At 37.3% G+C, this 26596-nt stretch overlaps 15 protein-coding genes across 15 annotated transcripts; 8 read left to right on the top strand and 7 right to left on the bottom strand.

The window, feature by feature from the left end:
• Window positions 1-467: 467 nt before the first annotated feature.
• Window positions 468-1982, top strand: AC631_04797 (DUF4451 domain-containing protein; the record flags this gene model as incomplete). Its single annotated transcript, XM_015613626.1, has 1 exon — window positions 468-1982. The coding sequence occupies one exon, from the start codon at window positions 468-470 to the stop codon at window positions 1980-1982; it is 1515 nt and encodes a 504-aa protein (XP_015465560.1).
• Window positions 1983-2029: 47 nt separating this feature from the next.
• Window positions 2030-3874, bottom strand: AC631_04796 (uncharacterized protein; the record flags this gene model as incomplete). Its single annotated transcript, XM_015613625.1, has 1 exon — window positions 2030-3874. One exon carries the CDS (start codon window positions 3872-3874, stop codon window positions 2030-2032), a length of 1845 nt encoding a protein of 614 aa, XP_015465559.1.
• Window positions 3875-4043: 169 nt separating this feature from the next.
• Window positions 4044-5402, bottom strand: AC631_04795 (TDT family transporter; the record flags this gene model as incomplete). The annotated part of the gene is made up of 1 exon (XM_015613624.1): window positions 4044-5402. One exon carries the CDS (start codon window positions 5400-5402, stop codon window positions 4044-4046), a length of 1359 nt encoding a protein of 452 aa, XP_015465558.1.
• A 775-nt stretch (window positions 5403-6177) lies between these two features.
• Window positions 6178-7548, bottom strand: AC631_04794 (TDT family transporter; the record flags this gene model as incomplete). Its single annotated transcript, XM_015613623.1, has 1 exon — window positions 6178-7548. The coding sequence occupies one exon, from the start codon at window positions 7546-7548 to the stop codon at window positions 6178-6180; it is 1371 nt and encodes a 456-aa protein (XP_015465557.1).
• A 526-nt stretch (window positions 7549-8074) lies between these two features.
• Window positions 8075-9439, bottom strand: SSU1 (Ssu1p; the record flags this gene model as incomplete). The annotated part of the gene is made up of 1 exon (XM_015613622.1): window positions 8075-9439. One exon carries the CDS (start codon window positions 9437-9439, stop codon window positions 8075-8077), a length of 1365 nt encoding a protein of 454 aa, XP_015465556.1.
• A 1105-nt stretch (window positions 9440-10544) lies between these two features.
• Window positions 10545-11315, top strand: CDG1 (Cdg1p; the record flags this gene model as incomplete). The annotated part of the gene is made up of 1 exon (XM_015613621.1): window positions 10545-11315. One exon carries the CDS (start codon window positions 10545-10547, stop codon window positions 11313-11315), a length of 771 nt encoding a protein of 256 aa, XP_015465555.1.
• A 134-nt stretch (window positions 11316-11449) lies between these two features.
• Window positions 11450-13114, bottom strand: AC631_04791 (flavin-containing monooxygenase; the record flags this gene model as incomplete). Its single annotated transcript, XM_015613620.1, has 1 exon — window positions 11450-13114. One exon carries the CDS (start codon window positions 13112-13114, stop codon window positions 11450-11452), a length of 1665 nt encoding a protein of 554 aa, XP_015465554.1.
• Window positions 13115-13737: 623 nt separating this feature from the next.
• On the bottom strand, window positions 13738-15420 carry AC631_04790 (uncharacterized protein; the record flags this gene model as incomplete). The annotated part of the gene is made up of 1 exon (XM_015613619.1): window positions 13738-15420. One exon carries the CDS (start codon window positions 15418-15420, stop codon window positions 13738-13740), a length of 1683 nt encoding a protein of 560 aa, XP_015465553.1.
• Window positions 15421-15907: 487 nt separating this feature from the next.
• AC631_04789 (mitochondrial 54S ribosomal protein mL67) lies at window positions 15908-16642 on the top strand (the record flags this gene model as incomplete). Its single annotated transcript, XM_015613618.1, has 1 exon — window positions 15908-16642. The coding sequence occupies one exon, from the start codon at window positions 15908-15910 to the stop codon at window positions 16640-16642; it is 735 nt and encodes a 244-aa protein (XP_015465552.1).
• Window positions 16643-17020: 378 nt separating this feature from the next.
• AC631_04788 (uncharacterized protein) lies at window positions 17021-19006 on the top strand (the record flags this gene model as incomplete). Its single annotated transcript, XM_015613617.1, has 1 exon — window positions 17021-19006. The coding sequence occupies one exon, from the start codon at window positions 17021-17023 to the stop codon at window positions 19004-19006; it is 1986 nt and encodes a 661-aa protein (XP_015465551.1).
• A 684-nt stretch (window positions 19007-19690) lies between these two features.
• Window positions 19691-21622, top strand: SDH1 (succinate dehydrogenase flavoprotein subunit; the record flags this gene model as incomplete). The annotated part of the gene is made up of 1 exon (XM_015613616.1): window positions 19691-21622. One exon carries the CDS (start codon window positions 19691-19693, stop codon window positions 21620-21622), a length of 1932 nt encoding a protein of 643 aa, XP_015465550.1.
• A 344-nt stretch (window positions 21623-21966) lies between these two features.
• Window positions 21967-23307, top strand: RPT1 (proteasome regulatory particle base subunit; the record flags this gene model as incomplete). Its single annotated transcript, XM_015613615.1, has 1 exon — window positions 21967-23307. One exon carries the CDS (start codon window positions 21967-21969, stop codon window positions 23305-23307), a length of 1341 nt encoding a protein of 446 aa, XP_015465549.1.
• Window positions 23308-23390: 83 nt separating this feature from the next.
• On the bottom strand, window positions 23391-23981 carry AC631_04785 (DNA-directed RNA polymerase III subunit; the record flags this gene model as incomplete). Its single annotated transcript, XM_015613614.1, has 1 exon — window positions 23391-23981. The coding sequence occupies one exon, from the start codon at window positions 23979-23981 to the stop codon at window positions 23391-23393; it is 591 nt and encodes a 196-aa protein (XP_015465548.1).
• A 127-nt stretch (window positions 23982-24108) lies between these two features.
• AC631_04784 (uncharacterized protein) lies at window positions 24109-24657 on the top strand (the record flags this gene model as incomplete). Its single annotated transcript, XM_015613613.1, has 1 exon — window positions 24109-24657. The coding sequence occupies one exon, from the start codon at window positions 24109-24111 to the stop codon at window positions 24655-24657; it is 549 nt and encodes a 182-aa protein (XP_015465547.1).
• A 287-nt stretch (window positions 24658-24944) lies between these two features.
• On the top strand, window positions 24945-26069 carry AC631_04783 (uncharacterized protein; the record flags this gene model as incomplete). Its single annotated transcript, XM_015613612.1, has 1 exon — window positions 24945-26069. The coding sequence occupies one exon, from the start codon at window positions 24945-24947 to the stop codon at window positions 26067-26069; it is 1125 nt and encodes a 374-aa protein (XP_015465546.1).
• Between the last annotated feature and the right edge of the window lie 527 nt (window positions 26070-26596).

The following is a 26596-nucleotide window of genomic DNA, read 5'->3' as shown; positions in this document are numbered from 1 at the left end:
TTTTTAAAGTCTAATACTTTTGCATGGTAATATACTATAATCTAATAATCTAGATTCAATTAGTTTGATGCTCTGATTGATTACCACTCACCTTGTCCTTATAGTTAATTAAAATCTTAGTTTGAAATTTCACATCGAAATAAAATTTTGGTATTTTTACAAAATTGAAATATATCTTAGGTAAAATCATTTAAAACATACAGAAAAAAGTTTCACGTAACTTCCTTTAGATTCTATCATCAAATAGTACCACCTTTAAACTACATAAATAAGAGTGGAGTTATAATTAATATGAATCGGTAATGTCACGAGAATTTCCTAAATTAAACAAAGCTGCATTTTTTTTGCATCCACAAATACCCAGACGTAGAAAATGTAATAATTGCAACTTTTCTTAATATATATATTGCTTTCACTATTCATTATTGCTAATTAATATGAATTTCAACTTTCTAAATGATAGTACCATGGCTACACCCTCTTCTTTTTTAACTGAGGAATTTTTCAGTTCTAATGAGGATCTGTTTGGTACTATAGTTGAATCTTGCTTTAAAACTATAGATACATCACAAAAGAAATATCATTCACAAGGACAAGGTTTTACAACCTTTTCATTCAATGATTTTGTTGAGGAAAAGCCTCTTGGCTATTTCAATCACGATTCAGTTTTGGATCGTGATCGTCAACCAAGATCGTACGAAGTCCGAGAAATTGATACATGGGAGAATAATAATAAAATTAGAAGACCCTATACATTTGCTAAAAAGAAAGAGACCCCCAAGGAATTATTTGATAGAAATAATAATTTGGTTCTCGAATTTGAGTTGGAAGAATTTACTTCCTCGAGTGGTGTATTTGAGCCCATCACTAAGGAAAGAGATGAATATTTTGGTGGGACTCGCCAAAACATTGGTTCTTTTATTAAACAAGAAGCTAATAGCTGTTTTATTGATGGTAGGCTATTTGGGTCCGAATTAACTGATAGGAATGAAGAAGATATCTTTACTTCATCAGCAAATCCTATTGATTTACCAAGTTTCTCACAACCATGCAACAAATTAGAAGACATTAACAGTATGCCTAATTATACATATTCTAATCGAAACCAAGATATAGAAATGGCGTCTCCTAATATCATTAATCCCTCTTTTATTATAAATTCTTGCTCTGCATCGGTAAATTGTCAATCTAATGTAGGCCCGTTCTCGCCTGAAAAGGAAAGTATGTATACGTTGAAGAACAAGAGATCAAGATTTATTAAAGGAAGTAAGAATAGACCCCGTATCCAAAGGGAATTCAGCTATGATGATGTTGATATAGAGAGTTATCTTGAAACTAGTGATAAATTAATTAATGTTGCGAAAAACGAAGAACCATACAACTTCCAAGACTTATTGAGAAATAAACTATTAGAATTGAAAGTTAATAGAGAACATAGTATTTGTTGCATCAAGAGGAATCGATATGTCAGGAAGAATCTTGATTCCATTTTAAATTTATATAAAAATGTCGGTTATGAATTAAATCCTAACTTTCATATTTCTAAGCCATACGAACCACAGTATGTAAGGTTTGAGATAGACGAAACAAACGACCTTCCATTTAATGAGACAAGATGTGGATTATGCCCCTATTGTCCAGACATAAACTTTAAAAATTTAAAAACTTCAACGTATTCACAACATCTTGCCTTAACACATGGCGTATATACCGATAATTACTTAACTCCAAACCCATTATATTATGGGATTTATATTATTAAAAAGACAAATACCCGAAGAAGAACAAAAGCCCATGAACATGAAAGGTGTGGTGTTGTATGTCCATGCTGTTATGCAATTGTGGGGACGGAATGCTCGAAAACAACGGCATCATCCAAACCCTTGAATAATTACATGAGACATTTCAAAGAATACCACAGACAATCGAAAGATAAGTTAGACCCTATAAAATTTTTCAATAAAACAGTTCCATTAAATTAAATAAAACGTGAGTCTATAGATTTAATATATTTATGTAATGAATGCAGTTAAACAACAAAAACCTCCACTAATTTACCGAAATCCAAACCATCACCACTAGAGGTATCAAATATTTTGATACCATCTAAATTAAAAATGCCTTGAGATATTCCAATAAGATTGAGACTTGTTTCGAAAACACTATTAGGTTCTAAAGGTCCTATTCTTATGTCATTATCTAAAATTATAATTCCACTGGTATTCAATTTCAAAGAATGATACAACGAAAAGAGTTGAAGTTTATTGTATACTAGTACTTCTTTATTGTCCGAAGCCGAAGTCAACAAATTGGAAGATGACGTATTATTAGAATTATTAGCATTTTTTTGGCCATAATTTAGATTTATTGGATTCTGGACAACTAAGGATAAATTTAATTTATTGGGTGAATTATTAATTGCTTGTAAATTCCAATTGACAATCTCTCCTAGTTTTAAATTGAGCTTTCCTTGAAACGTTAGCTTTAATCCAGATAATGTAGAGTTATTGCTAGTTGTTAAGTTGACAGTAACTGACGATGAAGATGATGAAATCAAGGACTTATTAAATCGTTTGGAGCCGTGTATATTAAAATTTGAAAACCCTGTGTTAATTTGATTCCCACTGGTAATAGATACTTGCGATGACAGACCTTTTGGTTTAAGCAAGTTGGGTTTCCTGATATTATTATATTTAAATGGTTGCGAGTTTGGCAGTGACTGAAACTGAGAATAGTTTGTTGTGGTTTTCAATGAATTATTAATCGGAGGTGCTATTATACTGAAATCCAAAAATGGCGACCAGTTAGTCGTTATTATATTACTTATATCTTCAAATTTATTTAAATCTGGAATGAACTTCTGAACTTGTAACGTAAGCCTTATGTTAATCGATTTTGAAAATTGATTCATATTTGAGGTGTTATCAAATTGTTTCAAATCTTTCTCTAAAAATTCATTATTTACAAGTCTGTAGGACAAACTGACTGAATCGATTAGCTTAACACTCATAGGAAATTTATCTTTGAATGAGTTAAATTCGTCAATCGTTCCATTTTTAAAGTCTAGTGACAAGTTCAATATATTAAAATAATAGTCGTCTTTCAGTTCACTCAAAAGCTTTATTAGTTCTTCTGACAGTTCTATATTCAAAGAAGATAGTAGAATGTTATTTCTTCCTGCAGGCTTCGTAGATTTTAGTTTAATCACTAAGGAAACTGATACAGGTATGCTTAAACTAGCTTTCGAAATCGATGCCAGTTTTTCATCAATTATTATTGACGGTTGGGTTTCTTGCACATCCGGTTCTATAGTCAATAGGTACTTGGATTCAGAACCTTTAGCTTCATTATTCAATTCTGATAAAAGATTTCTAGAATAGCTTGGCTTATAATTGGCTAAGGCCTTGTCAGCAATGGGCCCACTGTCTCTACTAACCGAAGTACCTTTTGCTTCTTTATCACTTATGAAACATGAAAACAGTACGTTTGGATTATTGACCTTTTTCTTCGGATATGTAACAGGTACTTCAAACTTCCATATTATATAGTGATGATCGTTATTTTCACCATGAAAGATAATGTCATCAGACCCCAACGTTGTATTTATAATACTGGAATTAAACTTATCATTTTCGATATCTGATTTTGATTTAAGCAAATCTGCCAGTACAATTGATATATCAAGAAATACCTTAGATTGTTTATAGTTCTGCGTATTAAGCGGTGCCTTTAAAACGATGAACCCTAATATGGATTCATCAAAAAATATAATATCCCTCACAGGAGACGAATGCAAATGGAACAAGAACTTATCAAGATCCTCATACTTCTCTAGTTGATTGGCCTTAGTCGGTAGAGTAATAGATAAATTCATTGTTGAAGTGACGATAAAAGAAGGTAAATCAATGAATTACTTCTATAAATATTGCGCGTTTTTGGTTAGTGAAATCTCTATACTACAAACAAAGACTTCAAGAATATTGGATATATTACATATTGAATTACTTAGTTTTATATATGTATTTAGATGGAATAATTCAACATTATTTATAGCTTATACCTTTGAAGACACAATTTGAAAAGCGTATAATTTTATAAACCACCCCACAAATGCAACCAATCGTGATAAAAACCAAAGACACATCATACATTGTAGCGATTATCCGAAATGCTTCCAAACCACCAAAGCTTTCCGCAATCTGATGATTAGATAAAGCCATTGTACCCAATGGGAAGGTCATTGCCCAATAAGTTTTATTGAATGCAATAAAACCTCTAAATAGCCTTGTAAAAGGGTTCGGGCTTGATGGATTGTAAGCACAATCAACATTGTAATGTTTGGTGAAAGGTCGTATTTTAGAAATGGATGAGATCACAGCAATATAGGTACAAAAGTAACCGAACGCGAGTAAGAATAAACCTATCATAGCGGTGATGATCAACGCTACTTGGCCCATAGAAATGCCTATTTCTAAAGTGTTAAGTGAAGAAATATCGATGCCATCAGGAATATGCAAATAATGAGACAGTAATAAAGTTTGATGATATTCAACTAGAAGCTTATGAACGTTATTGCCAAATAAAAGAATAAAAAAGGAACTTTGACCGCAAACACCACAAGGTAAAAATGTAGTAAAGATTAGATTTGTGGGAGGTATCTTATATACGAATAGCTTCCAAAAATGCACACAAATAATTATTCCTGCCATCATGATGCCCGTGGACCACATGATATAGCTTATAATCATGGTGGTGACTTTTAAACTAACGGACGGTAAGTCAAGAGCAAATAGATTTGCTGTAGATGCAGACACAATAAGAGTAACCATGGGCATCAACAAAGTCGTATGTAAATCTTTTGGATCCAAATAATTGGATCTTGATTTCTGCTTAGCAAGAAAGGAACAGTAGAATACAATGAATGATGTGTACAATGCCAATGCCACCGTTATCCACCATAAAACGAAAATACCGATGGTCCAGTTCTTCCCTGTCAAGTAGTAAAGAAAATTTACCAACGTGTTATATCCCATTGATAAACACCCCATATAAGGTGCAACATTAGGATCACTGGTATATGATGCAAATTTTTGGGGATATCGCAATAGAGATGCAACAAAGCATGTAAATGTTGCAATCAAAAATATCACTGCAATTCCAAACATAATACAACCGCACACTTCGAGCCATTTTGCTGGGTAAGGAAAATTATATAAAATGCCACTTGATACACCCGGACCCATAACAGTTACAAATAAACCTGGGGTAAAGTTTTTGATCAAGGTTTGGTCTATTTCATGCCCAAATCGCTTTAGAACGCTTGGGTTCGATTCTTCTCTGCTTATAGGAAAATCTGATCCTTTGAAATTTCTTTCGTTGCTTTCCGACGATTTTAAAGACATCGCAATAAGGTAATGTTGTAAGATCCAGTTCAGAATTGAATTCGCTGGTGTGATAGTAATACGTGTGATTATTCTCTACTATTCTCGTATCGTTAGCATTCTATATAGGCTATTCGTTTTTCAATATTTTAATACTGCAAATTTATAGTTTAATTCAATTAAGGATTTATGATGAGAATAATCGTGATAGATGACGAAATAGAAGGGAATGAGATTCCGCGGATTTGTAGCTATAAAAGAGTAGTCAATACTCCAGATCTATTCAATGTTCTGCGCATTAATAGAGCCTTGTATGGTGATATTCGCGATACTAACATCAGTCACAGGATATGGTGCAATTAATCTGGGGTAATGCTACGAAGCTTAATGTAAATTAAAGTTTAATATGCGTACTACCTCATCTTTAAACTTAAGACAAAAACCAAATTAGGAAGTAGTAGAAATGAGAATATAGTCTTTAATACAACGATAAGTAATTGGTTGCACATAGCACATAATCCATAAGTAAGTTGAATGTAAGAAACCGACTGTTAACACTCAAGAAAACCTTTGAAATGATCGCTCCGTATTTTGCAGCATTTATAAGTTGTTATATCTGAATATATTCAATTTGGTCTCAGAAAATCGAGAATGTAGATTATAGTATTGTCAATAATTATTAACAGGCTTTCACTCCCTCTAGATTGAATTTGGAGATGATACGATCTTGTTCATGCCTGATGAGTATACTGAGAACGTTATATTGTATTAATTATATTCATATGTAATTAGAGAATTAAAACTTTTCATAGTTTGTACCATAAAGTGCATAATTAGCAAAATATCCAATTTTATACATCACTCCAAATATACAACCAATGGTGACGATTAGCAATGCAACCGCATATATAGTGGCTATTACTTGGAGTGTCTTCAATCCACCGAATGACTTTGATAACTCGTTGCATGATATAGCCATAGTACCTAATGGGAAAGTCATGGCCCAGTATGACTTATTGAATTTGATGAAACCAGTAAATAAATTCGTAAAAGAGTTCAGGGTTGATGGCTTGTAAGTATGATCTAGATTGTAGTTCTTCGTGAAGGGCCGTATTTTTGAAATACTTGAGATTATAGCGATGTAAGTACTGAAAAACCCGAACGAGATAAGAGACAAACACATCATTGCTGTCATTAACAAAGCAACTTGTCCTATCGAGATACCCACTCCTAATGTGTCTACCGAAGAAAGATCAAGTTCACCTGGAAAATGCAAATAATGAGACGATAAAATCGTAGTGTGATGTTGGACGATTAAGTTATTCATGTTATTACCAAATAAATTAATACAAAAAGCACCTTGACCAACAGCACCAGCTGGTAAAAAGCTCGTAAAGACAAGATTGGTAGCAGGTATTTTATGAACGAACAATTTCCAATAGTAAATTGACAAGATTATGAATGTTAAAATAATACCACTGGACCACAAGATATAGCTTACGATCATCGTGATGATTTGAAGGTTGAGAGAAGGCAAGTCTACAACCAACAAATTGCCTGTAGATGCGGAGACAGTGAAAGCGACATTAGGCATAAGTAGTGCAGCATTTATGTCTTTTGGATTCAAGTAATTGGAACTCGACTCTTTTTTTGCAATAAATGCAGCGTAGAATACGACGCACCCAGTGTATAAAGCCAAAATCACCGACATCCACCATAATACCCATACACCTATAATCCATTCCTTCCCTGTCAAGTAATAAACAAAGTTTATTAAAGTGTTGAACCCCATAGGTAAGCCTCCCATGAAGGGTGCTATAGCTGGATCACAGGTATAGGCTGCAAATTTCTTTGGATATCGCAATACAAACGCAACAAAGCATATAATTATCACAAGAAAAAATGCCACCCCAACCCCAAATATGATACACCCACATATCTCGAGCCATCTTGATGGATATGGAAACTTATATAAAACACAACTCGAAACTCCAATTCCCATAATTGTCCCAAAATACGCAGGCGTAAAGCCTTTGATCAATTTTTGGTCTACCTCGTAGCACAATCGTCCAATAATACTACCCTTCAAATCTCTTACGTATATTTCTAAATCTTTCTCTCTTTCAGAGCTCTGATGAGTTTCACCTGTTGCATTGGAAGACAACATAATGCTGCTTCGGCTGGGCGGATTTCAAATTTCGGATGGTGCTAAAACCGAGTTGTCCTATGAGTTTATTCTACAGCAAGGTTACGCGGTTTTATAAATTTATTCAAAAGTAGCATCAGTGTATTAGTCATATAAACCTATTGTTTGATTACATTAAATTGTCATGTCATTAAAATCAAAGTAGATATTGGGAGGAATTGGGGTGAAAGCAGAAAACCATATTTCCGCGGCTATCAACTCAAATAAATGTAGCCTTAGGGATTTCATAGATGGAGAATATTCTCCATGTACACAATACCCCTAATTACGAACATATTAGTAATGCTAAGTCTTGATATTGCAATTAATACAGGATTAAATTGACTCGAGTAATCCAATAAATAGTTACGATCCCATGTTAATGTTTTATCTAGAGTGCTGTTGAGAGTATTTATCAACAAACGACAATATAGATAAGTGAACGCCCTACAATAGAATAAAATAATTTCATTATTATATTAGATTTATTAAATGCAAAAATAGATTATTAGATTTTTTCGTAGCATGTACCGTAGAGGGTATATTTTGCAAAACATACAATCTTATAAAGTACTCCACAAATACAACCAATTGTTATAATTAACAATGCCACAGCATATAAGGTGGCCATGACTCGGAAAGCTCTTAAACCACCGAAAGACTTTGATAATTCATTATTTGATAGAACCATGGTGCCTAGAGGGAAAGTCATTGCCCAATAGGTTCTGTTGAATGCAATAAACCCTGTAAGTAATTTTTTGAAAGAATTCAGGTTCGATGGATTGTAGGCGCAATCCATATTGTAGTTCTTGGTGAAGGGCAGTGTTTTTGAAATACACGATACGGCAGCGATATATGTGCTGAAGTATCCAAAGGAGATGAGAAACAAACACATCATCGCTGATACAATCAACACTACTTGGCCAACCGAAATTCCAACCGCTAATGAGTTAACGGAAGAAAAATCAAGATCCCCTGGGAAATGTAAATAATGAGACGATAAAATCGTGCTATGGTGTTCGACAATTAAGTTATACACGTTATTGCCAAATAACATAATGCAGAATGCACCCTGGCCGAGAACACCGATGGGCAAAAAGCTTGTGAATACAAGCTTTGTAGGAGGTATTTTATATACAAACAACTTCCAATAATATACGGATATGATAATGACGGCCAATGAGATGGCGTTGGACCACAAGATGTAACTCACAATCATTGTGGTGACTTGCAAGTCGACTGACGGCAAGTCTAAAGCAAATGTGTTACCGGACAGCGCAGCGACCGTAAGGGTGACGATGGGCAACAACAAGGTGGCATGCAATTCTTTTGGATCTAAGTAATTGGCACCCGATTTTCGTTTGGCGAGAAATGCACAGTAGAACACCACGCATGCCGTGTACAACGATAGAATCACTGAGATCCACCACAAGACCCAGATTCCAATGATCCATCCCGTTCCCGTGATGTAATATAGAAAATTTACCAACGTATTGTAACCCATGGGCAAACACCCCATGTACGGAGCAACGGCCGGATCACTGTGATAAGCTTTGAACTTCTCTGGATACCGTAACATCGACACCACAAAACATATAACCGACAGAATAAAAAACATCACTGCGATGCCAAACATTATGTACCCACAAATCTCGAGCCATCTCGCAGGGTAAGGGAAATTGTACAAGATACCACTCGACACCCCAGTACCCATGATGGTCACAAAATAAGCTGGCGTGAACCCTTTGATTAATTTTTGTTCGATTGCATGTCCAAGACGTCTAATAGCACTCGTATTCGTCTCATCGCATCTCGTCAACTGTGGCTCCAACTTTGAAGCTGTGTTTGAAATGACCGTTGAATTCGATGACATAAATCTTCACTCTTCTATTAGCGATTTTTCTTTCAAGTATGTTGTTTTTTTCTATTATCACAACTATTATAATAACTATTTATATGTCTAATAAGTCTGATACGGCGTAATACGTATAATACGTTATAGGTCTGATACTAAGTAGTAGGAATGACTCAAACCAGATATTGCGGCTTATGTAATCAGTCTGATCAAGTGATGGTGAAGAGACCAATTAGCAGATTAGTTAACAAAGTGGATAGACTAGTTGATAGGTAGGTGTGTTGTGGCTTCTACATGGAAAAGGCACCCTTAATATACATTTGGCAGCTTCTTCACTACGGCGATGTAACACCGTTTGTGAGAGTCAAAATGCCTGGTTCCATGACCAAGCGCAGTGAGCACAAATCGGAAAATGCGCTTTTTACCGATGCTCTACCATACAAATACGCAACGGCATTCGTATCGTATATGAGCATATATAGGGACATACATGTAGCCATACATACTACGTACATATTCGGGAGTAAAGGAGGGATGCTGACATGGGAAGCGGCTAGCAACGAAACCATGAATCGAATGCAAATGTAGTATCAACAAAACACGAACAAGACACGAACACAGATAGCAGGACTAGAACACATGCTTCCTCCAATTACCACTCCTGTTTACGCGGTCGTAGCAGTTCTTGACAATCACTTGTAGTCCCAAAATAGATATGAGCAATAGACGACGGTCGTAATTCCAAATACGGAAAGTGCCGCTCAACCAATGGGGCCGCTGCGCCCAATAGGGTTAGGTCCGTTTATGCATCGCCCGCCTATCGGACGGTCGTATTGGGCCAGCGGGCGATGACGTGTTAAAAAAAACAAGTGTGTCAACCAATTTTACCCAATATGGTAATTATTTGCTCAATTTGTGACCAAGGTCCGTTCGTGGGCCCGCCGACGATTTTAAGTTTGGGAAATCGGTACTAAATATATAAAGAAGGATTTTTCCGTCTGTACGAGGGGAAAAGTAGTTAGATATCAAACAAATACCTGGATTTGAATAGGTAAATTTAGTTTATTTTCTTTCATAGTGTAACACAAGGTAGTTGGAAGGTATACACAAACACACAGCTAATATGTTAGTCGCTAATCAATTAGGACACAAGGTGTCAGGAGCGGGGGGCTCTACTTGTGGAAGTCATATGAAGCCACTAAACAGAGATTACAGAAAGGAAGAGGATAAGAAAAAAGAAGAGGAAAAGGGCGAGAAACAAGAAAAACAGAGTGTGAATGAAGACGAAGTGCCTGATAATGAACTTGGGGAGTTGATACGCAAGTTGAAGGTGATTTTATCGGGCAAAGGGCTCGCGTCGGAAGACGTTGACATCGAAAGGGTGAAACAGGTGATGGAAGAGTATGAGTCGAACGAAGAGGAATGGGGGAAATATGCGCTCCACGATCAATCGAGACCGTACACTAGAAATGGAGTTGTGGATATCAATGGGAATGCGAACTTGCTTATTTTGGTTTGGAGTCCTAAGCGGGCCAGTGCTATTCACGACCACGCTAACGCTCATTGCTGCATGAAGATCTTGAAAGGATCGTTACAGGAATCGCTCTATGATATACCCACAGAAGAAGGACACCATTTAGATCCTAAAAAGGAGACCGTGATGCGTCGCGGTGAGGTGGGTTACATTTCGGACGCTATTGGGCTCCATAAGATCTCCAACCCACTTCCAGACCAGTATTCTGTTTCGCTACACTTATACACGCCTCCATACGCTTCGATGTACGGGTGCTCGATGTACGAGGCCAACAACGGTAGGAAACATCATGTTGACATGAGTAAGTATTACAGCTGGCAGGGTAAGTTGGTTAACACCAAGAATAGCTCCCTGTGCTAACTCCTCCTTTTTGCATTCTCTTATTTATTACGACTCCAGCGTTGATTACTGGTTGTTTAGTATTATATAGTTATGGTATGGCTCATTTAATAAATATACGGTAAGTTACATAACCTAAGTACGTAGTGAATTTTCTATGCGGCCTTGGTCTTCGATCCTGCCTTGTTCAAGTCGTATGGGGTTTCAACTTCCAAGTCATTCCACTTTGGATGTCTCATTCTCCACCAGTACGACACCTGGGAGTATGGATACGTGGTGGAATTTATTCCCCCCTCTGCGTACCATGAAGCACATCCACCAAACTTAGTTCCAAACACAGACTTGGCTAATTCCTTTTGGGTAGTATGGAACCAGTTGTAGTAGCTCAGGGTCTTGACACAAACAGACTTGTATGCCCCAGATAAGACCTTTGGTGCCACTTTGGCAAAATATTTACATCCATTCTCAATCGCCAAAACAACAGATGAGTGACCTGTAGCAGAATTTGGACCTCCAATCATAAATAAGTTGGGACAGTCCCTGATAAGAATAGTTTCATAAGCAGAAGTTCCTTCTTCCTTCCAGACTTGGGAAACATCAGTACCTTGACGTCCTTTTATCTTATAGTTACCGAAACTTTGAAGAACATCGTATCCTGTACAAGCAACAATTATATCAGCTTCAAGAACTTCACCATTTTTCAAGACTACTGAGTGCTCATCGACATGATCGATGGATTCGTTTGTAACATCTACACGAGGATCATGCAATGAGGGTAAATAGGAGTAATCAAATATAAGACGTTTGCATCCAATCTTATAATCAGGAATAACCATAGGCTGAAACTTTTTGGGACATGTCGATTTCATGTAAAGTAATGAATATTGCGTGTTAACCCAACGTACTATTCTTGCCAAGATACCGTTACCCTTGTATAAGGGAAATCTAGCTTCAGCAAAGAAAGCTATCAACCAACGAACAAAAACTAGTCCTACTCGTGAAAATGATAAAAGTCTGTATGTAAAATGAACAAACTTCGGAAGAGGTGGCATAATGTAGTGCTTTGACCTCACTATTTGCACAATGCTCTCAGGTTCATAATCCCTTAACAACGCTGGAACAAGTTGATTTGCAGAACACCCATTACCAACAACAACGACTTTCTTTCCCTTGAAAGAAACATTATGATCCCACAAGGCTGAATGGAGATACTCGCCCTTGAAGGTGCCAATTCCTGGAACAATCAATTGTTGTGGAGTCACTAAACCACCTTGGCAACAAAGAATAATTTTTGATGTATGCTTTATAAGTTGTCCGTTGGTAAGGTTTCTACCCGTCAATGTCCATGTACCTTCTTCGTCGTTATAATCGAGTGCAGTGATGATAGTCTTGAACTTAGCATACTTAAATAAATCATACTTCTTGCATACAGTCAAGATATATTCCTCCATCTCATATTGTGGAGGTTGTAATCTACTCCAGTTATTGTTAAGCTCACTGAAAAATGAGTACCATACAGCTGGGATATCTGACGCACAACCAGGATAAGTATTGGCATACCATGTACCACCATAATTATCGTGCTTGTCAAATACGACAAAATCAGTCTCATTCAAATTCTTCAAACATGCTAATGCAGATGCTATACCCGAGAAACCAGCTCCTAATATAGCAACATTTGACCTTGTGTGAATTTCCGGTAAAGTGTCGTTTTCGGGAGTTTTTGCATAGGGTCCTAGCACAGCTTGCGCATCTTCATGATTGATCCTAAACTTGTAAGGTTCGTTGTGCGATTGCTTAGTAAGTTGAAGTACTGACATAATCCTAGTCTAATTGTCGTCTTGCTCACCTTTTCGATAAGAAGATTTAACGAAATATGTTTCTCTCTCTCTATATATATATATGTCTCCGCAATTGTTCATATGCCAAATTGCATAACTGCTGGTACATTGTTCTACTCCGCAATCTACATTAAACTGTCCGAATCGCGCATTCTGATCTACTGAAAAAGAATTGTGCCTTTAGAATATAAATCATACAATGCCTTTGATTACTTAGCGTATTCGGCAGTTTATTTAGTTATGTAGCACGAAATTAGGTTTACATCAAGGCTTTCTTCTGATTTACTATATGGATTTTGTTACCGTTCAGATATGTCGAACGGACTTGGTGCACATATCGGATTTAGTTTTTCTAAACGATTGCTCATATGCACTAAAATCACATACTAGGTTCGGAAAACAATACGGAAAAGGTGCAACCCGAGAAAAAATGTTTACGAGGAAGTGCTTATATGAATTCCATGTGTATCATAATTAAGGCTTATAATGTTTGGACCTGGATGGAGAGGGGGCAGAGAGGAGGTGCTAAATACTTTCTCAATTATTATTTTATGGAGTAAGCTGCAGAACGGAGAGGGAAAATTGGTAACGTTTATTAAGAACTATGCAGTTTTGTAAGAAGAAGAAGAAGAAGTGGCATTATCTTCTAGCATCATCTCTTCGTCATATATATCATCCGCTTCATCATCTAAAAATAGTTTTATGACAAAGACAGTTAAAGTGGAAGCACATGCTATGCCAAATATCTTATCAAACCAGTCGTCTATAAATTGGACTTCTTTTGCGGAGGTTAGCAAAGCATTTGACGACGAAGTTCCTGTTAGTGAAAGTATTTTTGAAATTTGGTTAGACAAATTTGTTGGCAAATTGGTCCTGATTAGGATTGCCGTGGAAATTACATAAATACCTAGTAACTCTGTGATAACTAAGTTTTTCAACCAATCTTTGGTTGTGGCAGAAATTTTGGTAATTGACGGAAAAAATTTGGTGAAGGACTGAAATGTCTTCAAGACATTCGAAAACGAGCAAATGAATAAACTTCCTGACAATATTAAACTGATCTGGTTAACCAACTGAGTCTCTTGCATCGACAATTGCGTTGTTGATAGAATTAATTTGGAAATTGTAATAGCTAACGCATCAGTGTTGGTAACAGCTTCGTCATTGTAGTCATTAATAATTCCGGACTCGTCTTGATTTGGAGTTTTCAAAAATAATATAACCTGCTTGATTATGAAAACATTAATTATCCGATAAACGCAGTATAAGGCAAATGCAACATTAAATATATTCATTGCTTTAACCCATAGTTTATTCTTATTTTGTAATTGATCTCTTTCGTATGAAAACTTAAAAAGTGTTTTAACTAGGTCATTATAAATGTGTTGTCTCAAGGATATCATAGAATCAATCTCATTTCGCAACTCTTTTTCTTCCAGCTTTTCCCTGTCTAACGAGAGACTCGATAAACTAGCAAATGACTGCACTTTATTAAGTAACCCTCCTAATTTATTCTTTTTGGGGGACCCACCAAGGTCGCTAATTTTGTGACTGTTATACAGGAGGAAGTTATCAGATGAAGTATTTGGTAGATTATAGACCGTACCACCATTTGCAACTTGTAATTTATTCAACTCCTTCTTTCTCTTGTTTATCAAAGAAGTAGTATGGTTATATGACTGGATTAAGTTATTAATATCTGCCTCATTTACCCTACCTTTATTGGTGGTATAAAGGCCATCGTTCTTAAAATATGAACGCATTTGTTTAATAGAGAATACCTTAAACGGCGTAGACGTGGAACCCACACCTGATAGTATGGCCATTGTTGTGATTCCTGCAATAGAAATTTCGTTGATTTTCCTTTCTATCAACGTCTTTGCCCCCAAGCTACTCTTGTCCGGAGTGAATGCCTGCGAAAGGTCACCACACTTGTGAAGTATAAAAAACCACCCCAAATATGCCACCACCGTATATGTACGCTTCAAGTTACTCTGTGTTACAGGAATGAGCTCCTCGTTGAGGAATAAACTTATCATCATGAACGGTTGGATGCACGTCAAGAGAAATACCAACGAAGTGATAATGAATTTAAAGCAAAACAACCTCGCCCGTTCGTCAAATACATCAATAAGCTCGCACATCATGAGAATGATCAACTCCACACTAAACGAAAAACTGAGACTAAATACGGCCCCAATAATTCGATTCCACGTACTATTATACTCTCCACGCATATTTGGCTTATCAATATTTGTGTATTCATCATCTTCAACCCCTTCCATATTAACTTCAACCAATCCTGTCCCGTAAGTATCGTTGATATTTCGTCTTATATACTCATTGATTTGTCTTTTGGGTATGCTATTTCGTACTGAATATGTCTGTACTATGTTCTGACGAAATACGAATGTATATGCCCATGTCAATATAAATATAAAGGTTATAATAAATGGAATGCAACCAAAAAAGGAAGATATGAAACTAGACATTGCAGCTATTTCTAAGGAATGCACACTGATTCCATTAACATCTACCAATAACGTCAAGTATCCTATCAGTTAAAGCCATACTAGGTTAAGGTGTATTTGATATGGCCATCACGTGGATCGAGGTGAAAAAAGATTTTGAGTCGGACACGATTTTAATTTTCACAAAGCACGGTAATAAATTTTCAGCGTCAAAGAGTGATAGATTGAATGAAGTATTCGACTTAAAGGGGATCTATAATAGTACCTATTGATAAACAAACCGAGAAAAATATAATACAAGATGCCTATAATGCGAATGAGAGCCGAAAAAAGGATGAGAAAGCATCTTATAGATCATCTCAAGACCCGTAAAATTTTAGGAGCTAGAATAGCCAAGGGAGAAAAGACCGAACAGGACTTGATTAACTTAAACATGGCTCCACAAGTGTACATGTTCAAGAATTTGTTTTCGGGACAAGTTTTGTATTCGCAGGTACCAGCGTTCCACCAAGATCAAATTGACGAGCAATTCACCAGACCAAACTGGGAAAACAGGAAGCCAAGCAGAAGAAACGATTTATGGAGAATCATGTGTGTAGCCAGTTTTGAAAACTACGAATACGCCATTGCCGCGTACAAAGGGTTGGTTCAATTAAGACAAGTGAGAGATGTGGTGCAGAAAAAAGAAGCCAAGGCGATGAGAAAAAAGAACGACGAAGGTAACGTGTGGTTTTCCGGCCAATACAGACCAACATACTCGCAAGAAGCAGTGGCCGACTTGGCACATGTCATAGATGAATTCGAATTAGAAGGCACCACTTTAACATGGGAGAGTTTATGGAGAAAAGGTGAAGACTCGCACTGGAGATCTGATTTGGTCGAACATGACAGCTTACCACCCTTCAACCCAAGAGACCAAACCATATTATTGGATGAATTGAGAGCCAAAGCTGTTGAAGAATTTGCCAAATTAAGACAACAAGAACAACAATCGCAGCAACACGAACAATCCGAATTAGAGCCACAAACTGCTTAATACATACATAATTTTAGTCTCATAAAATGTACATAGTCATAATACGATATCTCGAAAGTATTTATATATGTTTTTGTAGCAAGAGAAGACTTAGTGAAGTCATTTATATAGGTATTAGAACTATTATATTGTTACCGTATTGGTGCAAAGCCGACAGCGGTTTTGTGACCACTTTCAACGGGCCCGCTCACTAAGCAAAAAAAAAGACTCCGTCAGGCAATATTTCAGGCATTAATAACTGAACTTCTTGACTCGATAAAACATAAAAGCAAAGAAAACTCATATCAGGTGAATTATCTTATTTGTTCTAGTTCATAAAACGAAATAATAAATTGAATTAGTTAAAACTGGACAAATATATATTGGGGATTATTTGTAATGGATTTCTATTACCGAAAACTGATGGGAAATGGAACTGTTGCTAGTAAATTCAAATTAAATGGGAACAATACTAGCAGCGGTACCGTTATTCATCTGAATCAGTCGAATGTACGTGAGCCACTTCAAAAAGAATCAGTGTATGAGACCCAAACGCAGGGTGAATCCGCAGATAGTACCGATTCTGCCAGTATGAAGGCAGTGGAATTTCCCGAAACACATCATTCCTTTAATTGTGACCGATGCTACAAATTGAAAAAGAAGTGCCTGAGATTGTATCCTGAGTGTGAGAATTGTACGAAAGCAGGTGCTAGCTGTGCATACATCGACAGAAGTAACAAGAGACGGAAGAAGACCAACCAAAAGGTATATGACGATAGAGTGAATTTTGAAACTGAATCGCCCACTTTCCATATAGTGAATGAGAAAAGCGATAGTTCTTCCAGAAGTAAGGGGAAGAACGATGATCTGGTGGTTGTACATAAGCTCGTGACAGTGTCGTCATTGTTGTCCGGAGAGGCAGCTAACAGAGCGCCAGACCAATTCAAAGAAATACAGACAAGACATAAAAAACCAATTTCACGTCCAGGCCAGAGCAAGGACACACCTAAGGAGAAAACAATGTCAGAAATATTAGCATTAAAATCATTAAAACAACAACAGAAAACGAACTTGAAAGAGGAATTTATAACGATGAAAGCCATTAAAAACGAATTAGCATTGTGCTTTGTGTTGAATTACTTTCACAATTATGGAAATATGTATCCATTTATAAATAAAGAAAAATTTATGGAAAACTTCAAGAAAATTGACTTTGAACGAGAAATGATTATAAACTTGGACGTCTATTTACTAATGAGTGTTGGATGTATCATCTACGATTATAATAACGACACAAGCTTTTTCGGAGAGTATTTCAGTGAAAAGGCTATAGAATCTATAATAGGAATCTTAAATTTTGGAGGAAATAACGATGAGGAAGAAGACTTTGCCAATTTGACATTATTAATGTTATTAACAATATATGCGATTAAAATATTTAATGTCGAGTTATGCTGGGGTTTGAATGGTATTATCAGCAGGATAATAATTGCGTTGGACTTTTATAAACCTCAGGCCAAAGATGAAAACCAACAAAAACGTATTTTCTGGTCTATTTTCAATCTCGACAGTGAATTGAATATTTTACTACATAAACCGAGTCAATTGCCTAACTTTAAGTACATAAAGCTCGAAATTCCATCCGCTGAAACCTTCACCGATGACGAGTCGGGTGCCAGCATCGTCAAGGACATACATTTACACAAACTACAGTACAGGATATTGGATTTGAAGTTGCGAGATTGTAGCGACGCGGCAAAGGTCAAAGAGTTAAGTCAGGACCTCGAGAACTGGAGGGTTTCTACTAGCCTGGTGATCCACAATTCGTATTCCAATGACACAAATTTCCAGGCTTACATATCGTTGGTGAACCTCAATTACTACTACCTTTTGATAGAATTAGACCAGCTCTCGGCAAGCGAGTCGTTCCAGTTCACATTGCAATTTTTGTCCAACTCGTTCACATTGTTGATATCGGAGCCTACATCCAACTCAAAGCCTCAGGTGCTGTTGTCGGTTAACTCGTTGTTCTGGTACACGAAGCTTTTCAATGTGATCAAGTACAACATCTCTTCCTTGTACGAGCTTTTATTGCTCGTCTGCAATAACCACGTCAACAAAAACAATACTCAGAGCGACCTCACACTCAAATTGACCGATTTCAACTCCAACCTTCAGCTTATGCTTAATCTCCTCAAATACTTGTCGCAGAACAGGCTCAAACAGCATCCATTCATATCCAAGGTCAATGCATGCATCGATTCGCTCGGCAGCTTGAACCTCAAACTCTTGCATTTCAATGTGTTTTCGTGTCCCCATGAAGACAAAAAGTCCTTACTCGAAGAAGTGGACATCATACGATCTACGTTACAGTCATCAATATAATACATACCATCTACGTTACAGTCATCAATATAATACATACCATCTACACAGTCATCAATACATCATTCGATCTACGTTACAGTCGTCTATACATCATACCATCTACGTTACAGTCATCAATATAACACATACCATCTACGTTACAGTCATCAATATAATACATACCATCTACGTTACAGTCATCAATATAATACATACCATCTACGTTACAGTCGTCTATACGATAGTGTCTATAATACAGTACACACTCTTACATGTGTCCTCAAATATAGCTTATACATGAACATTCTCAAACCAGTAGTACCAATTTTCAGTAATACCGATTTTTCAATTCACAGTAATCCAATCCTAGGACAACCCTTGGACAACCCTTGGACAACCGGACAACTCCTGGACCTCCACCAAGCCACGCCTAATCCATCCCTACACCTCTCTCCAGACTCTCCAGACTCTCCAGACGACTTTGCGACATCGTCAATCTCTTCACGACATTCTCGCTTCGGCTCCAACAAATTGACAAATGAAAAAAATTTGATTGGCTATATGGGGAAAAATGAATACACCCGGGCCCCGGGAAAGCATTTAAGTAAGTAAACTGAAAATTATTCAATTCAGGTTGTTCAATCTTAAAAGGATAGGTTTAAATATTCAGAAGCAAAAGAAAAGATAACATCTTTATCCAGAATGCTTAGCTTACGCCGTTCAGCATTAGCTGCTACTAAGTTTTCAAATAATAAACGTTTTTTCACATCTTCATGTGTTAAGTTACAAACCATTGGGGACAACATTAAAGGTAATGATCTCAACACTGCTAAGTACATGGGAAAAAAATATCATGTCATTGACCACGAATATGACTGTGTCGTTGTTGGTGCTGGTGGTGCTGGTTTGAGAGCAGCCTTTGGGTTAGCCGAGGCCGGGTTCAAGACTGCTTGTATTTCGAAATTGTTTCCTACCAGATCTCATACTGTGGCAGCACAGGGGGGTATTAACGCAGCTTTAGGTAACATGCACAAGGATGACTGGCACTGGCACATGTACGATACCGTGAAAGGTTCGGATTGGTTAGGAGATCAGGATGCTATTCACTACATGACCAGAGAAGCACCAGAATCGATTTACGAATTGGAAAACTACGGTGTCCCATTTTCGAGAAACGACGAAGGCAGAATCTACCAAAGAGCTTTTGGTGGTCAATCCAAGGAATTCGGTAAGGGAGGCCAAGCATACAGAACTTGTGCAGTTGCCGATAGAACTGGACATGCTTTATTGCATTCTTTGTACGGTCAAGCTTTGAGACACAACACCCATTTCTTTATTGAATTCATGGCTATGGACTTGTTGATGGAAGACGGTGCATGTGTAGGTGTTATGGCTTACAACCAAGAAGATGGTACTTTACATAGATTCAGATCTCACAAGACTGTTATGGCCACCGGTGGTTACGGGAGAGCTTACTTCTCGTGTACCTCTGCTCACACCTGTACTGGTGATGGTTACGCTATGGTCTCCAGAGCTGGTTTACCATTAGAAGATATGGAATTCATTCAATTCCACCCATCCGGTATTTATGGTTCTGGTTGTTTGATTACTGAAGGTGCCAGAGGTGAAGGTGGTTTCTTAGTCAACTCTGAAGGTGAAAGATTTATGGAACGTTACGCTCCAACCGCTAAGGATTTAGCTTGTAGAGATGTTGTTTCTCGTGCTATCACCATGGAAATTAACGAAGGTAGAGGTGTTGGTCCAGAAAAGGATCACATGTACTTACAATTATCCCACTTACCACCATCTGTTTTGAAGGAAAGATTACCAGGTATTTCAGAAACTGCTCACATTTTCGCCGGTGTTGATGTCACCAAGGAACCAATCCCTATTTTACCAACCGTCCATTACAATATGGGTGGTATTCCAACTAAATATAACGGTGAAGTCTTAACCAAGGATTCAAACGGTCAAGATAAGGTTGTTCCAGGTTTATTAGCTTGTGGTGAAGTCGCATGTGCTTCTGTTCACGGTGCTAACAGATTAGGTGCTAACTCCTTATTAGATTTAGTTGTTTTCGGTAGAGCTGTTTCTCACACTATTAGAGACTCTTTGACTCCAGGTACTCCATTATCTCCATTAGCTGCTGATGCCGGTAAGGAATCGATTGAAAACTTAGACAAGTTAAGAAACGCTAATGGTCCTAAATCTACTGCCCAAATCAGATTGGAAATGCAAAAGACTATGCAAAAGGGTTGTGCTGTCTTCAGAACTCAAGAAACCTTAGACGAATGTGTTGAAAACATCGGTAAAGTCGATAAGACCTTCTCCGATGTTGGTACTACTGACAGATCCATGATTTGGAACTCTGACTTGGTTGAAACCTTAGAATTACAAAACTTGTTAACCTGTGCCACCCAAACCGCTGCCTCTGCTGCTGCCAGAAAGGAATCTAGAGGTGCCCATGCAAGAGAAGATTACCCAGACAGAGACGATACCAACTGGTGGAAGCACTCTTTGTCTTACCAAACTAATTTCGGTGACGATGTTAAGTTAGATTACAGAGATGTTATTCAAACAACATTAGATGAAAACGAATGTAAACCTGTTCCACCAACTGTCCGTGCTTACTAGGTAATCATTGACTCATTTTGGAATTGAATGTTCAATTCACTTAGCAACACCTTTTCTTTAATATTTTATTTTGGCGAGGACTAAACGAAGTCAAAAAATTACAACTTGTTATTTAGCAACCTATTTATTCATCTAACTCTTTATATTAGTAATATATAAGACTATTGAATTAGATTTCCAGTGTTTAGTAGTAGAAGACTCCATACTATAAAGTATGTGATCGTGTGTTACACAAAAAACCACCACCCAAATTACGTGAAGGCAAATACAAGATCGTTGCCACTATTGATCTTCTAACATTCTCCACTTAGTAACAGAATTATACATTCGAAAACACATACAAGATGCCCCCAAAAGCCGATTGGGATAAATATGTAGCGCCAAATGAGGACGACGAATCTCAGGATAAAATTAAGCCTTTGAGTGAAGGAGATATTCAGGTGTTGAAAACATACGGTGCAGCGCCATATGCATCATCATTGAAGGAAATCGAAAAGGATTTGAAGACTATCGAAGAAAGAATAAAAGAAAACATTGGTATTAAAGAAAGTGATACTGGGTTGGCCGCTCCACACTTGTGGGATGTTATGGGAGATAAGCAAAGGATGTCGGAAGAACAGCCTTTACAAGTTGCAAGATGTACCAAGATCATTGAAGCGACTAACCCTAACCCGCAAGCGGGATTACTTCAAAACGCTGATAATAAATCCAAATATGTTATTAATATAAAGCAAATTGCCAAATTTGTGGTCGGATTGGGTGAAAGGGTGTCTCCTACAGATATAGAAGAAGGTATGAGAGTCGGTGTGGATAGACAGAAGTACGAGATTCAATTGCCATTACCACCAAGAATTGACCCATCAGTGACCATGATGACTGTGGAAGAGAAGCCTGATGTGACATACAGCGATGTGGGAGGATGTAAAGACCAAATTGAAAAATTGAGAGAAGTTGTTGAATTGCCATTATTATCACCCGAAAGATTTGTCAAATTAGGAATTGATCCACCAAAGGGTATATTGTTGTATGGTCCTCCGGGAACTGGTAAAACCTTGTGTGCCAGGGCCGTCGCCAACAGAACTGATGCCACATTTATTAGAGTCATAGGTTCGGAATTGGTTCAGAAATATGTTGGTGAAGGTGCTAGAATGGTGAGAGAATTGTTCGAAATGGCACGTACTAAAAAAGCATGTATTGTATTCTTTGATGAAATTGATGCCATTGGAGGTGCTAGATTCGATGACGGAGCTGGTGGTGATAACGAAGTTCAAAGAACCATGTTGGAATTGATCACACAATTAGATGGTTTCGATCCAAGAGGTAATATCAAAGTTATGTTTGCCACAAATAGACCTAATACGTTGGATCCTGCATTATTAAGACCAGGTAGAATTGACCGTAAGGTTGAATTCTCCTTGCCTGACTTGGAAGGACGTGCTAATATTTTCAGAATTCATTCAAAGACTATGAGTTGTGAGAAGGATATAAGATGGGAATTAATTTCTAGATTGTGTCCAAATGCTACCGGTGCAGAATTAAGATCTGTTTGTACAGAAGCAGGTATGTTTGCTATCAGAGCTAGAAGAAAGGTTGCCAATGAAAAGGACTTCTTAAAATCTGTCGAGAAGGTTATCAAGGGTAACATGAAGTTCAGTTCTACCAGTCAATATATGCAATATAACTAGATTAATTACTTACATTATTTACATTATAATAAATTTCTATTAAAAGATTTCCTTTGTATCTTAAACGTATATATTTTACACAACTAATCCCACCATGAAACACAACCCATACCATCACTTTGACAGGAAGCCAATAATGCGTATGGAGGGGCCTTATTAGTAGGTTCTTCTAAGCCAAAAGCTTCGCTACTTGATTTAGGCTTGATATTGACAAAAATTTCCTCTTCGATCCTGAATCTAATTTTTTCGTTAATATCAATATACAACTCCGTCTCATCATCGGGTTTCCAAACCCAGGCCTTTTCTACTGGCTTAAAGAAACAGTTTTCGAAGAAATAGTTTTTAGGGATGAAAATTTCATCAAAGAACTCTAATTTAACTTTGATTCCTTCAGCAGAACATTCACTAACCCAACCAGTTAAAACCTCTCCGATAAATGGCTTCCAGACAACACATCTAAACGTGACTTCTACGAAAGACGCACCATCTCCTGGTTTTAACAATCCATCCTTTATATCTATTAAATCCCAAAGTGATATTACTAGACCAAGATTACTTATGACTTTATTTGCAAATTTTTTGTTTAATTCATTTGTTATAGATTCCTGAATCGGAATGTTAAACGTATGAGGTGGTATACGAACTAAGTCCGATAGCTTTGATAATATAAACATGCTGCTGGTATATTATATGGACGTTTTAAAAGCGTAATTATTTTGATCTCATCGAGAATTTCAGCACCTCACTAAATATACTCTCAGATGCAAAATTAGAAGCAATAGGTCAAATACTTGAGCAATAATGAATAATAGTAATGGTATTAAGAAGTCAAAGCTAAATACAACTAAATCTTCGGATCGTCGTTTAGCAGCTGGTAGACAACCGGCAAATTATTTGCATAATGCAATTTTAAACCAACCATCAAACATCACTAAGGTATTACCAAAGTCTACTACAACCCAAGGTTCAAATGAGACACAAAAGACAGTGAAACGAGCTGGCGGAGGCAAGACTTGGGAGGATTCGTCCCTATTGGAATGGAATCCAAAACATTTTCGATTATTTGTCGGAAATTTGGGGACAGATGCTACAGATGAGTTATTAGCTAATGCATTTGGAAAATATCAAACACTCAGTAAAGTAAAAGTTCCAGTTGATAGCAAAACAGGCAAGAACAAGGGATATGGGTTCGTTGCTTTTGAAAGCCCAGACGATTACTTCCAAGCATTCAAGGACATGAACGGAAAGTATATTGGGCAACATCCAGTTCAATTGAAGCGAGCAGAAACCAATATCAAACCCACGAAGAAGAAAAATGATAACTTTAAGAATAATAGGAAAGGTAGGTGATCTATCTATGTTGTATAGTATGTAAAGTAGAACCTTCTATAGGTTGAATAATGATATAATAGAGAATATTTCTCATGCTTCTGTTCACTCATATTGAGCCATCCATACAACTATTACAGCCACAAGTTGTATAATAGACGAGTCATATGATATGTATTAGACATGATTTCAAAAAAAAGAAAGAAAGAAGTTTTGATTGAAAATTGTGTAGCAGTCAGATAAATAAAAGCGATCCAAAAAATTTTCGAGATTTGATGAACTCTGATATTTAACTCTTACAGACAAATATGCTATTATCAAGGATAGGATATGGTATTAGAGCCAGTCCTTTCAGATACCTGAAGGTTAATATGCTAGGGTTGTCGCTTTCCCAGCGGTTTAAATCGAATTTACCAGAAGACTTTAACCCGAAGAAGGACCTACCAACTAGTGGAGAATGGAAGCATATGAAACACCATATACCAGGAGAGGCCGAACACAAGAACGATTTGAAAAGTCGTATTCCAAAATTTCCACTCGGTAAAGAAGCTGTTCCTACGTTATTGCCTAGACCTGGAGTTCCCCAGGTTGGACCGAAATATTCATTCAGACAAGTGGTTCAGATTTTGAAGAATAAACAGAAACCAGAATTGATTTACGAAGCCGAACCGCACAGATTGTACTTCTTAGCATCGTTCTGCTGTTCGCTCGTGTTCGCTGTTTATGGGTTTGTTCTTTTGGAATATGCGTATTTCCAGGCTAACAAAGATTACGAAGAAAATGACCAGGAGCTTAGTGAGCCGATCAGAAAACGTGAATGGTTCATTTCGCTCATCAAGTACTCTACTCTCGGTGTGATTGCATTGGTAGCTGCTACCGGGTTTGCAAAGTTTCCAACTAGATTGGTCAGAAGAATGTGGTATTTGCCGGGCCCAGTCGAGCATGTCAAATTCACGTCATATCCCCTTTTCCCTGGGGCACCTACACCTGTGATCACTCTTCCACTTAGCTCGATAGCCAGAAAACATACTGCCCGGGTATGGACTGGAAAAGGGTTCTACGGAACCGCCGATAATTCCATGTTCTTCTTTGTTCTTAAAGAAACGGGCGCCAAGTCAAGGAACTGGATTGTTGACAGAAAGGGGTTCTTCTGGTCTGACGGGCGTGTATTTGACTTCTTATTTGGCAAAGAGACCATCGCTGAGGCTGAGGCGGGCATTCCGTACGACGAGCAGGTCGGTATAGTCAATAGAGAGGTTGAAAGAAAGAGAAAAGAGTTGCGGGCCAAACACGGATTCTTCTACAAGTGGAAAATCCAGGCTCAGGATATGAAAAAGGACGTGCAAGGAGCCACTAACTATGTGAACCAGTTGAGAAGTCCCAAGAAACCTAAGACCACCAATCAAATTGATGGCAAGAAAAATAACCTGTAAATAGATGTATAGAGTATCTGAATACTAACAAAAATTTTCCATGCTCAAGAATAGCGAGACGGTTTTCATGTAGTATGCGTCTCGCTGTAGGAATGGCGACTCGAATATTTGCAACTAAATTCAGACATTGCTGGTGAGTTACAAAGTCTTCGGCAGAGATTCAATTACTATTTCTAGGTACTGAGTCAATGTTAAGATATCTGCATTACTGTATGCACTAAATGCAGCATAGTTGATTGGAACAGATTGTCTGACTAAACACAACATTCGTCACATTTATCTGCATCTTTCAACACATTATTAATAACTGTCTGCATCTTTCAACACATCTATTAATAGCTGTCTGCGTCTTTCAACACATCGCTATGTAATTCAGTCTAACGAAAATGCACTCAGAATCTTCAATCAACCGGTAAAACGACTCTCATCACCTAATTCTGCCCAACTGCCCTCATCTACGACCTTCACGAAGATAAATGAACAACATGAAAAATATGAACAATATCACCATCCATTCAAGGCTACGA

This window comes from Debaryomyces fabryi (assembly GCF_001447935.2).
Source record: "Debaryomyces fabryi strain CBS 789 chromosome Unknown contig00142, whole genome shotgun sequence".
Lineage (NCBI taxonomy): Eukaryota > Fungi > Ascomycota > Pichiomycetes > Serinales > Debaryomycetaceae > Debaryomyces > Debaryomyces fabryi.
Note: the sequence above shows the minus strand (reverse complement) of the source record. Positions and strands in the feature narration are given on the sequence as shown.